The 13,502-nt window shown below is 38.5% G+C and overlaps 1 protein-coding gene across 3 annotated transcripts in view; it reads right to left on the reverse strand.

Annotated features, from left to right (window-relative positions):
- Positions 1 to 13,502, reverse strand: part of ABHD5 (abhydrolase domain containing 5, lysophosphatidic acid acyltransferase) — a 34,556-nt gene that overhangs the window by 13,929 nt on the left and 7,125 nt on the right. For 2 of the 3 annotated variants that reach the window (XM_036996238.2, XM_017675153.3), the window contains exons 2-3: positions 10,327 to 10,412; positions 5,900 to 6,272 (exon numbers count right to left, since the gene is read on the reverse strand). The exons of the other annotated variant lie outside the window; for it this stretch is intronic. In XM_036996238.2, coding sequence (XP_036852133.1) covers positions 5,900 to 6,272; positions 10,327 to 10,412 — 459 coding nt within the window. The remainder of the gene's footprint in view (positions 1 to 5,899; positions 6,273 to 10,326; positions 10,413 to 13,502) is intronic. 3 annotated transcript variants of the gene reach the window in all.

A 13,502-nucleotide genomic window follows, 5' to 3' on the forward strand; every position in this document is an offset into this window, starting at 1 on the left:
AGTTCATGTTGTTTTGTTTTTTAATGGCAGAGACTATCGCTGACATTCTGACTTCCTCCTGAATTCCTCCTATCCCAGCCGTGAGATTGGAGGGAGGTGGGGAGTGCCAGAAGAGTGCCAGGGTACGAGTAACGGAACAGTCACCTAGTTGAAAACAGCAAAGATTCACGTTTGGAAATAGCTAGTAGGATTCACTACTGACTTACCTCCTAAAGAGAAAAAAATGAAGTCTTTATTAAAACATACTCTACCCTAAAAGATTATTAAATTTTTGGTACAAATTTGTTACAGGATCTTGCCCAGGTTGCTAGAGGCTCTTGCTGACCAACCAACCCAAAAGGGGCAGGACAAGGGAAAGCTTGAGGGAGAGATTCTTATCTATCTCTAGCCAAGAGACTCTAGGTTTTGCCTTAGTTTTGGCTTGCCTTGTTCAACATCTGTCTTTAAAATATCACACCCAGGTAAAAGTGTCAGTTTAACAAATTATGGCAAATATACACACTAGAGCAGATGACTTTTCTTAAGGGAGTGAAGTGCCCCAACAGTTGTTCAATCATGTCTTCAGCCTACCATGGTACTTAGCATGTGGTAGATGCTCAGTAAATGTTTGGAGTGTTATGTTGCCCCACATTTCCTTTTGGTACTTCTTTATAAGGATATACAAATCTTACAAAGTATGATAATAGAATAAGCACAAGTGTTAGTCCAGTCTGGACTATTTCTGGTCTCCTATATGACATTTGAATCTTGTAAGTCATTACTCATTAGTGGGTAGTAAAATCCATTTAGAGGGTCAGCCATCCTTATTTTTAATAAAATTGTTAATTTGGAATAGAAAACTATATGACACATTATCATTCCACACAACTTTTGTTTTGAACACACACATATATAATTCTTACTGAGGGTTATAGTCAAAAATGTTTGAAAACAATTTTTTAAAAGCTATGCAACAATGTCTAAACTGGAGTTATATATCATCTGCTTCCACTAGATGTAAAAGACCTTATAAGATAACTGTTGCTATTTTTGGATGTCAAAATTGTAAATGAAATGGATGGAGCAAAGCACTTAGGCTAGTGGCTATCAAATAATAAACATCCAGCAAATATTAGCTAATTATAGTAGCAAAAATAAGACGACTACTAGAGAAGAATTTACTACAGGGAGCATGGGAAGACAGTGGCTAGAATCACGTGAGCAGTAATTTAACTTCTATTCTTCAGGAAAGCCTGATCACAGATTATAACCTTGCACCAGACTAAGTTCCCAGGCTATCTTCTCACCTCCCTTTTTAGAGAAAACATTATTTCCTCATTTGATAGCAGTTATTTGGTTTTAATGCCTATCTAAACTATTACAGCAATCCAGACCCCATCTCTAACATTCTACAGCGGCTGGCATGATAGGACTGTTAACTCACATCTAGGATTAAGGAGTGGGTGTAGCCAGACAGCACATGTGAGCCATCCTATCAGACTTCTTTTGTCATGAATCAGAAACTGACTCAAACTAAAGGAAAAACAAAGAACCAGTAGAGCAGGAACACCCACCCCCATGAAGAATGAAACATGATGAAGCATTCTTCTCCATGATAGTCACCTGAGTAGGTCCTGAGTTTGAAGATGTTGAGGAGGGTACAGAGTAAAGAGCAAAGCAGTGGGTGACACCTGCTCCAACACATTGGAATAGCTGAGTCTCAGTGCTAACAAGGGTATATAAACCTGACTTTCACAAGTTTTAAAGTCAGCTACGTGCCAGAAATAATAGAAAATGATTAGACCCAGAACAAAAATGCACAAAGGAATCTACAAGACCTGCTTATGGAACAAAGGAGGAGCAAGGAAAAGGAACAGGAAGAACTCTAGTCAGTGCACAAATAAGGCATTCTCTAGATAAAGTTAGCCCCAGGTATTTCTCCCTGGCTCCAAGCCACTGTGGGAAAATAGGGCAGGTCCAAGAAACAACAAAATAAATACCTCTAACTTCATGGCAAGTACAACAGTCTTTCCTTTCAAGAGGGACTGATAAAAACACTCAGCCCAGCTGTGTATGGTCAGGAACCAGAGCCAGGCAAGGCCGAAAGGTCAGATGATCTGAAAATCTTTTAGTGACCTATTCTATTGTAACTTGGAAAGGATCTCTGCTAAAAAACTTTCTGAGTTAATAAAAGTTTCCATAGTGTCTTTTTCCTTACTTGACAGCAAAAACCTATAAAACACAGATAGTCTTAGCATAGGGTCCTGAGCAGCAAGGGCCAGAAGGAAAGAAAAATTAAGAGAGAAAGCAAAACATACACAGAGATGACAGAAGAGGGATGGCATCTTTGGCGGTCAGTGCTGGTTTACTCTACTTGCCCTGCATTCCCACCTTAAGGAGATCAGATACTGCCCAATGAAGGTTTCACAGAATGGCAGCCCTAGACACCTCACAGAGTGGGTGGCCTTACTGTTTGTGACACAGCACATTAATCAACAAGTGAAATTACAGATAGCATCTCTATTATTATACATTGTAGTATGAGAAGTGAGATGAACTAAGGTCATTTTGGAGGAAGGAATAAAGGGGTTGTGTTCCCACTTGATGAAATGTACGATTACAACTTCTCTGCACACCAACCACATGGCCTTTCCAGAATGGCTCAGGTTTCCACATAGCAATTTCTGTCCCCACTGCCTAGAATCCTCTTCCGCTACTTCCCTTTGAGACCTCAATCTCAGGTCAAATTGTACTACTTTAGGGTACTATATTGGGCCCCAAGACTGAGTCCGGTTCTCATCAAGCATTGGCACAGAACTGTCCATCTCCCCTTCACAGCCCTCATCACAGCTGTCATGCTACTTGTATAGTAATTTAATTTGTGTCTCTTCTCTGAATACACTGTAAACCTTACAGTCACACAAAGTCACTCAACATTATTTACACAACCTGCTGGAACATGTTAGAGTATTCCATTTATCACCAATATTTCAATGGAGGAATCATCCAGGTACTTTCATATAATGTAACACAATTGCTGAATGCTCAGTTTTTAATCAGTATCAAGAATCTGGGGAAAACATGGGATTATTGCCACCAGTTAGGTCATAAAGCGACTTGTACGGACAGGGGCATTCTGCTGCACATAGAGATGAAGAACCCAGGCTGACTTAACATATCTAAAATATGAAAAAAATCGATCAGTTTTTCTTTTTTCTCTATTATAAGAATCCTTCCTAAACTAGATTCAAAGTGTCCTATAAGAATAAACAAAGAATAGAAGGAATGGGGCTGCCCACTAAGGGTAAGGACAGACATGGCTATGGACTGGGACGCTAAGTCCCCCAACAAGTAAAAAAATGCCATTTTGTTTTTTCCCTCCATGCATAGAAACAACAGAAATTAAGGAACTATTATTTTACTTAAGAGAGAAAAAAAGAAAGACTGTATTTGTTATGCCTGAGGAGGTAAAGAAAAAAGTAACATCCTCAAAGTCCATCAGGAGAAAAAATGAGAGAAGAACAGATACAGAGTGAGGGAAGGAGATGAACTGAATCCCACCTGGTCTCTACTGGCCCATTTTCCCTCCTCTCACCCCTCTCCCTGCAAAATCAAATGCAAAGGTTTAATTTCATGACAGTAAAATAAAAATGGTATTTGTGGGGGAGGCTATGAAAGTGAAGGGGCAGAGATTATACGGCAAATGTAGTTTCCTCTCAATTTTGTTGTAAACCTAAAACTGTTCTAAAAAATAGCCATAAAAAACAGGTCATCAGATTAAGTGCAAGTTGGGTAAGAGACATTTAGAGTAGGCAGTTCCATACTTGCACAGTTGATACTGTTGAAAGATGAACTAAAACATATTTTAAACATTTAAAACGTTTAGTTGAGCAGAAACTGATTTGAAACTGGCACCATCCAATGAATGGCAAGTGGCTAGGAGCACTCCACCAACAGGAGTCAGGGGAAGACATACAGAGGAGGTGTGGGAACAAAGAAAGAAAATTATTACACTGGCTATAGCTTAAAGCCTAGCTGGCCATTTGTGACCGGTTGTCCATAGGTTTTGATTTCATAACTATGAGGCATTTACAGGCTTAGATTCTGGTTTGCTTATGTAGGCTGCCGTATCAGTCTACTGGCCTGCTTGTTTCATTCATTTAACACTGGGCACCTAATATGTGCCAAGCACAGTGTTTCAACTGAATTTCATTCATGATTTGAGATATCTGAATATCCAAAGAACTTCATCATTTGTAAATTAACTTGAGCTCAGTAACTTAAGTTACACAGAAGAACATAGGCTTGAATAATCTAATACATTCTGTAGAGTTCTACTCAATATCTGGTAGTGATCAGCCAATTTAAACATGATAATTATTTCACGTGTTCTTATACTCATCTGCTACTTAGTGGTTCTTGGTCCTGACATAGTACTTTAGTTTTATTTCTAACATTAGGCACAAACATTCAAAAATCATTTTCTAAAATTTATTCAGTCCAATGCAGGGATCACTGGCTTTGTTTTAGATAGTTGTTCTGCCTACCATGTCATTCAAAATATGTTGCTATTCTCTTTTGTAGATGGTTTTAAAGTGGCCATTCCCTTCTAAATTACTGAAGCCCTTATTCTTGAGAGTACTTCACACCTGCAAAGGAAAATCTCAACAACTCAACTGTTGGAGCAGATGGCCATGAAGGGTCCAGGTTCTAAGATTCAGGGGTTTCATGACCAGAGTCTAACCCACAGAGTTCCATGTCACATCTCCAAGGGATAAACACCACAGACAGACCTAATAACACCTGATAAGAAACAAAGGAAGCCCAACCCCATTAATAGCCCTGCTGTCTCATGCTAAAAAGTATCCACTTCTTTCTCTTACTTTCCCCACAAATACAACTAGCACACATACAACTATGAAGGCACCAGAAGAAACAAGTATAAATGGCAAAGTTTAAAGAATCTATAGAGAAAAAGTTGGCTGCTCCAGAGGAAGAAAACCTCAGGTACCCAGGGCTGGGTTCTGCACATCCAGTGCCGATAGCACACCTGGAGTTATGCAATGGGCAGCTTCACAGGTGCATGCATGCACTCTGAAAACGAACATCATCCTAGATCTCATTCACAGACCACAAGGTCAAAGCTGGATGCAATTTTTAATTTAAAAATTAGTCCAGTGGAAAAATACACTGGTGACACAAACACGCTGATGTTTTTTCTCTCCAAAAGATAAACAAAACAGGTATGAGCCTTCTGTTTTCTTAGCACTCAAATGTGATCCCCCTCAGAGTAGAAACATAAATAATAGGAAACAACACAAGAAAATAAAGTAAGGAGGAGATACTACAAAGATTCTGAAGTAAACACTCATTAATCAACGACTGAAAAATAATTCTACAACATAAAGGTTAGCACACAGTATAATCAAAAACCCTGTAAACTGCACTATGCAGATATATTTTCTGTAGTCTGAAATAAGGAAACTAAAGCTTAGAGGTTCAGTTGATTTGCTCTAAGTCAAAGATAAAGACAGTACTAGCACCTAGGTCTTCTACTTTCTAACCTTCTGGTTTCTCATTACAGCCTGGAAAAGACTAGGAAAAGCCTGCCAGAGCCACAGGTCTTACAATACTAACAACAATAAACACTACCACAACACTCTTTACTTGTGACTTAAATTGTATACATTCTAATTTTAACAAATACAAAGTCTTTCCTCAAGCCTTCTACCAATGTTTATCATGTGTAATAGGATAATCTGACATCATTACTTCAGCTACTAAATTGGCCACCAGTTGTGGTTTTTTGATCTATAGGGTCCTTTAAGGGAATCTATCTTGTAAGGTTCAGACACCAACCACCACCAACAATGGGACTAGAGATTAGCACTTGAGTACCTCTCTCTGTCACCTCACTTACCTTGATGGGTATTTCAGTGAGTATGCAGCAGCCAAAAACCCACCTAGGTTGTGGCCAAGGAAGATCATTTTGTCCAATCCTAGGGCATATCTCCACTCTTCAATGGATTCCACAAACTGATTCTCCACTTCCTCTGCATCACTGTCAAATCTCGGTCTACTACTTCGCCCAAAGCCCAACAGGTCAAAAGCATAGACAGGTCTATTGGTGCAAAGATCTCCAAAATTCAGTGCCCAAAGTCCAAGACCTCCTCCAAAGCCATGGAGGAGAACAAGAGGAGTCTTATTTGCAATATTATGAGAGAACTTCAGTGTCCATATTTTATTTCCATTAGATATACGAACAGGTTCTTTTTTGTATGTGCAGGGGACACCTAATGAAAACATAAAAGAGAAAATCCACTTGGCTTCACTGCTTCCGAAAAGGGGAATATTCTCAGAGCAATTAGAAATTAATAATCCAAAAACCATCTGATATCCATTCATATGATTTTAGCCTTTATTATGTCATCCCTAAAAAAAGTATATATTTTATTGAAGCAATTAATTCTTAATTACCATCTTTTACATCTAAGAGGAAGATCTATCCCAGACAAGCCTTAAGTATCTGTGACCATGGTTTTGTGGCAAGTCCTGTTAGCTCTTTGGACTTCTTTCTATATCTATTAAATGAGGGCTTACACTCCTAGAGCTGCAGAGGAGCTTATTCACGGAGTTCATTGGAGGTCTTCAACTTTGCAGACAATAATAAAAGAATACCTTGAATTTGTCTAATACTTGAAGATTAAGCATTGAAGATTGAAGACTCAAAAGAAACATTTTCCCTTAAAAGTAATTATGAATTTAGGGAAGGAGTTACAGTATATATTAAACATATAACTGAAATTTCAAATCAGTTAGAAAAAAGGTGACAGGTTATAGGAGGAACTCCTCAGCAAGAGGCATCAGATAATGTGAATTAAAGTCCAATAATCTCCCTAAAAAATGCAAATAATCACAATTTTGTAGATAAAAACTCTTACTTGCCTTCAGTTATGTGGAACTAAGTACTTTAAACCCCAAAAATTGACTAACGATGAAGCTGATTTGAAATCCACTTACATTAAATTATCAACTGAATGGTTACATTTTAGATATACTCCTTAATTATTTGCACATATTCATCTGCAGTGGGCAAACACCAGAGTACCAGAGGTTTCTGCCCTTTAACTGAATAAGTATCTCAGATTTTGTACTTACAGATAGTAACAGCAAAGAGCCTGTGCTTCCAGGTCCAGGGAAATGCCACCAGTTTAGGAAGGGAGATAACTCCACATTAGTGCCAAACCAAACCACATCAGCATTTTGATGTAAAGGTTCTTTTCTTTTTCTCCTCCTTTTTCTACTTTCTTTACTATGGTTTTATTACCTCTGGTGACAGCTATTAATCCTTAGGAACACTTCCATCTATAGCAGTCCCTCCAAAATAGACTGCAGAGATGGTTTGTGGGAGGTAAATTCTCTCAGCTTTTGCTTATCTGGAAATGTTTAATCCCTCCTTCAAATTTAAATGATAATCTTGCCGGATAAAGTAATCTTGGTTCCAGGCCCTTCTGCTTCATGGCATTAAATACATCATGCCACTCCCTTCTGGCATGTAAGGTTTCTGCTGAGAAGTCTGATGTTAGCCTGATGGGCTTTCCTTTGTATGTGATCTTATTTCTCTCTCTGGCTGCTTTTAATAGTCTGTCTTTATCCTTGATCTTTGCCATTTTAGTTACTATATGTCTTGGTGTTGTCCTCCTTGGGTCCCTTGTGTTGGGAGATCTGTGCACCTCCATGGTCTGAGACTATCTCCTTCTTGAGACTGGGGAATTTTTCAGCAATTGCCTCCTCAAAGACACTTGCTATCCCTTTCTCTCTCTCTTCTTCTTCTGGCATCCCTATAATGCAAATATTGTTCCGTTTGGATTGGTCACACAGTTCTCTCAGTATTCTTTCATTCTTAGAGATCCTTTTTTCTCTCTGTGCCTCAGCTTCTTTGTATTCCTCTTCTCTGGTTTCTATTTCATTTATCGTCTCCTCCACCACATCCAACCTGCTTTTAATACCCTCCACTGTGCTCTTCAACAATTGGATCTCTGACCGGAATTCATTCCTGAGTTCTTGCATATCTTTCCGTACCTCCATTAGCATGTTAATGATTTTTATTTTGAACTCCCTTTCAGGAAGAGTGACAAGGTCCGTGTCATTTAAATCTTTCTTAGGAGTTGTATTAATAATTTTACTCTGGACCAGGTTTCTTTGGCATTTCATATTTGTATACGGCACCCTCTAGTGTCCAGAAACTCTACTCTCTGGAGCTGCTCAGCCCCTGAAGCAATGTCAGAGGTTGCAGGGGAGCGGTATTGGTGCCTGGGGGAAGGAAAGAGTCCTGCTTCCCGCTGCTATGCCTGCCTCCACTGCCTGAACCAGTGGGCCAAGCAGACAAGTATAAGCTTCTGTCCCAGAGCAGCCAGATATGGATCCCTGCTTTCCACAAGCAGCCAGAATCCCAGTCTCCCCAGGAACTCCACCTGTCCCAGCTTCCAAGCTCTGTAATCACGAGTATGATGAAAGCATGATGAAATGTAGATTTGTGCTCCTGGAACAGATCTCTGGAGCTAGGTATTCAGCAGTCCCAGGCTTCCACTCCCTCCCTGCTCAGTTTCTCTTCCTCCCGCCGGTGAGCTGGGGTGGGGGAGGGGCTTGGGTCCCGCAGGGCCACCACTTTGGTATGTTACCCTGTTCCGTGAGGTCTGCTCTTATCTCCAGGTGTATGCAGTCTGACGCAGTCCTCTTTCCTGTTGCTCTCTCAGAGTTAGTTGTATTAATTATATTTTCGTATTATATGCCTTTTTAGGAAGAAGCCTGTGTCTCACCTCTCAGTGCCACCATCTTTAATCCCCACATCAGCATTTTGAATACATGTTTGCGTATTCCCATAAAAACTATCTGTAACCTCTATTAGAGGTCACCCTACTGAATCAGTCACTTGCTTTCATATCTGATATTGGACCAGAGGCCAATTCTCACTCCTATTTGAATCTCTAGAACCTAGAAGTAAGGATTCATTATGTTTGTTAAATTCATAAATTGAGTATCTAGCACCCATTTTTATCTCCTAACAAATTTTTTTTTAATTTTAGCAAATTACAGTAACTTTCCCAGAATTTTAGAGAAGAAAATGACCCAAGTATAGAGTGAGTAGAAATTTATTTTTCTGCTAAAAATCCACTTTAGATAGCTAACTGTCCCTTTCTATGGATATATCCAGTTATGGTCACTTACTCCTGAATCACTGAAATGCACAGGCAAGAAAATTCATTGGTGGTAAAGAGATTAAAAACAGGCATAGGCAGAACATGTTCACACATATGCACAGTAACCATGTATGGGAAGTGCATCCCATAATTCACTCCTCTAAATGTTATCAGCAGAACAAAATTGCATAATAAACACTATTGCTTAAAAGTGTACCCACAGACATCTGGGAATACCCTTACAGAACAAGTTTGGGTAAATTTCAGTGCTCATAGGAAACAGGAAAAGGTTTCCACACCACTATAAATACAGAACTAGGAATTCTCAAGATCAGCCCACCCCTTATTTTACAGGAAAGAAATGGGAAGCTAAGAAAAGTGCCTTGCCCAAGATCCTGTAACCACCTAATTGCAGATCTGGGCCTAGATCAGGCCACCCTGCTCTAGTACAATACTTATTCCACCATATAAGACTACCTATTCTGGAACACCTAGAGCCTGTTCTCAAAGTGTAGCCTGAGGACCCCTGGGGAGTCCCTGAGACATTTTTAGGAGATCTATGAGGCCAATACTATTTTCTTAATAACACTAAGTCTTTATTTGCCTTTTTAATCTGATTATTTGATGAGTATACAGCAGTTTTTTCTGGATATCACATATGTGACTAGCAACAGTCTGATACAGAATCAAGAGAATCCAACTGCCTTATATTAGGCCAGATATTAAAGAGATATGCAAATGTAAAAAAATGCTACTCTTCTCACTACATTTCTGTTTGAAAAGTAGTTATTTTTAGAAAGCATGTTATTTACTTTAACCTGTAATGGGTTTATTACTATTATTTTAAATAAATTAATGTATTTTAAAGTATGCAGTTTTAGTTTCTAATATGGTAAATATTGATAGCTATAACCTATAAACAAAGTTCCTTTGGGTCCTTAATAATTTAAGAGTACAACAGAGACCCAAGAAGTTTGAGAACCCTGTGTTCCCACATTTATGTACTTGCTGATGATGCGGAAAAGGAAAAAAATTCTTTGCTAACAATTAACACACCACAGAATCCTATCTCCAGTTTCAGAGCAATGCAATATATTGGACCTACTTTAGCGAATAGTTCAGTTAACTTATAAGAAGAATATCTTACATTTTAATATTTTCTCTTCAGCTTCTTTAAGGTGTGATGTAGATGTAGGACACCATGTGGGAAGCCAACTAGTTAGCCATCCTGACCTAGAACATCAAAACAAAATACAAATATGTGAGTTAGCACTCTTCTCAACTACTGTTATACACAGAGAAGAAAAGCAGAATAGGAAACTTAATGTCTCTGTGACGGTGGAGCTATCTATGTATGACAAAATTCACCTAAGAATACAAAGCATTGTGGTAAGGTACTGGGATACAGATATTCAACTTCAGCCTGTGAGTTTACAAGCAGATATCAAAATCTATCCTATCTTCATGGGTAGTCAGATTCCAAATAATCAAGCAGAGATTAAAAATGTGCAGAACAAGAAAAGACAAAAAAGGCGTTCCCTCAACCCCATAGCAAGACAGCCTCTTAGGAAGGTGGACATGAAATAAGTTGAAGACCCATGAGTAGGTTCAGCTGAATGACAGGTTCACAACAAGTACAAAGTGCACCTGCTATGAGGGTCGAAAAAAATATTTTTAAAATATGAGATTGTTATTTGAAAAAGACTTCAACTCTCATGGTTAAGAGTCGTAACACACCCCTAATACAAAAGCAGGGGGCTGGTCTGCGTACAATCTGCCTAGGGTGAACTGGTTAACCGTTAATGGAAAAGCTTCAGGTTCCAACAAACTAGACAAAAGAATGACCCAGGCATCTGGCAGAAGACAGCGGAACAAAGAGAACAAGGAAGCAGGCCTGCACTAACAGGTAAGGAAAGGCAAGGGGTGGCTGGCACTGACATCCTTGCTATTAGCTGATCAAGGAAAGAGTGAGCCTTCACCTTCTGGCCTGGCAGCAGCAGACCCTTATTGTAACAATCTGAGGTAAGGCAGAGCTTCGGCAGTCATCGGACAGTGAGCAAGGGCTCAGCACATGACCAGTACTATCTAAAATGAGGACTTTCTGATGAATGAGAAAATGGATTCAGAGACTTAAGTTCAATACCTAGCAACTCCAAAGCCCTTTTTTCTCAGGTGACTACTTTCCTTAAAATGTATGAGTTGTTATTACCTGCAGGATAAAGTTACAGAAGAAGAGAAGATATATAATGGCCTGCATTATAATGAGGTTCTACTCTTATGTACTCTTCTGCCAGTTTCAAGCCTTCTACTTTAACAAGATAGGATGATAAGACTTCTAGGCATCCCAAATGTTACATTTAACTTGTTATCAAGGTGTAACATAACAGAAAACATTATTAATATGAATCTATTTGTGACTATATAAACCTATTTACAAATTATTAAAGAAAAACAATTCAGAGATTCTGCAATTAATTTTTCAATTCATTCAACAATTTTTCAGTTGCTAATTAAAAGAATCTTATGATCTCTAGAGGTTAAAATTTAAAAAGTAAAACATTATTAAGCTGATGCTCTTTTGTCCTTGACCAGGAATGGTCATCAAAGTCTATTTCTGGCAATAAAAATGGGAGCTAGTACCAATAGGAAGTTCCTTATAACTCAATCATCAATTTCTTAAAATCCCTCAAATCATAGCAGTTCTTTGCCAGAGAGAATCAGAGGTCAGTACAAAATAAAAAATAAAATTAAAGTGAAATGAACTATAATCTACTCTTACTCCAACTGACATCATAGACATGTTGAAGGAAGGAAAACACAAATGCAATCTTTGTGTTCCAGTCTCTAAAGAATTACATTCTCTGAATACCTACTATGTACAAAGCACTAGAATTTTTTTTATTAAGGTATGATTGATATACACTCTTATGAAGGTTTCACATGAAAAAACCATGTGGTTACTACATTTACCCATATTATCAAGTCCCCACCCATGCCCCAATGCAGTCACTGTCCATCAGTGCAGCAAGATGCCAGATTCACTATGTGCCTTCTCTGTGCTACATTGTTCTCTCCGTGACCCCCCACACCATGCAAAGCACTAGAATTTAAAATGTTATACACCAGCCTGTAATATAAAAATTATGCCTACTTCTCATCACAAAACCAACTTGCAAAGGACAAGATGTCTTGTCCATGCAGTTTGCCTCCTAATGGACTTAACTCCAAGAGGAGGCAAAATAATGTTTTTATATTTCCAAGTCTAGTGCATTACATTACAAATTAGGGCTCTTCAACCCCAAGAGTTGCTAACAACTTCAGGTTTTCACAGCAACCTTTACATCAAAGCAAATGATTTCTTTTAAGTGGAGTTTTTCTAAAATATATTTAACTGGAAAATCTGTATTTAAAATAGTAAAAGATTTTTTCATTTTTAATGCAACTGTGAAGAACAGCTCTTTTTCCCTAACCCTAATAATGTTTTTGTCCAATCAGTTTTGCTTTAGACAGATGATAAACTATTCTTTAGAAACTTTTCTACTTCTTTCTTAGAGATATGCTACAGGATTGAGTGCTACGCACATAATAGGCTCAAAGGAACAATCCTAAAGAGTCAAAAGCAGGAAACTGGACAGCTACATGTAAGAGAATGAAACTGGATTATTGTCTAACTCATACACAAAAGTAAACGCAAAATGGATCAAAGACCTGAATGTAAATCATGAAACCATAAAACTCTTGGAAAAAAACATAGGCAAAAATCTCGTGGACATAAACATGAGCAACTTCTTCATGAACATATCTCCCCGTTCAAGGGAAACAAAAGCAAAAATGGACAAGTGGGACTATATCAAACTAAAAAGCTTCTGTACAGCAAAGGACACCATCAGTAGAACAAAAAGACATCCTACAGTATGGGAGAATATATTTATAAATGACATATCTGATAAGAGGTTGACATCCAAAATATGTAAAGAGCTCACGCACCTCAACAAAAAACAAACCGATTAAAAAATGGGCAGAGGAGCTGAACAGACACTTCTCAAAGAAGAAATTCAGATGACCAGCAGGCACATGAAAAGATGCTCCACATCCCTAAGCATGAGAGAAATGCAAATTAAAACCACAATAAGATATCACCTCACACTAGTTGGGATGGCCAACATCCAAAAGACAAACAACAACAAATGTTGGCAAGCATGTGGAGAAAGGGGAACCTCCTACACTCCTGGTGGGAATGTAAATTAGTTCCACCATTGTGGAAAGCAGTATGGAGGTTCCTCAAAAAACAAAATATAGAAATACCATTTGACTCAGGAATTC

This window comes from Manis javanica, chromosome 3, assembly GCF_040802235.1.
Source record: "Manis javanica isolate MJ-LG chromosome 3, MJ_LKY, whole genome shotgun sequence".
NCBI classification, from domain to species: domain Eukaryota; kingdom Metazoa; phylum Chordata; class Mammalia; order Pholidota; family Manidae; genus Manis; species Manis javanica.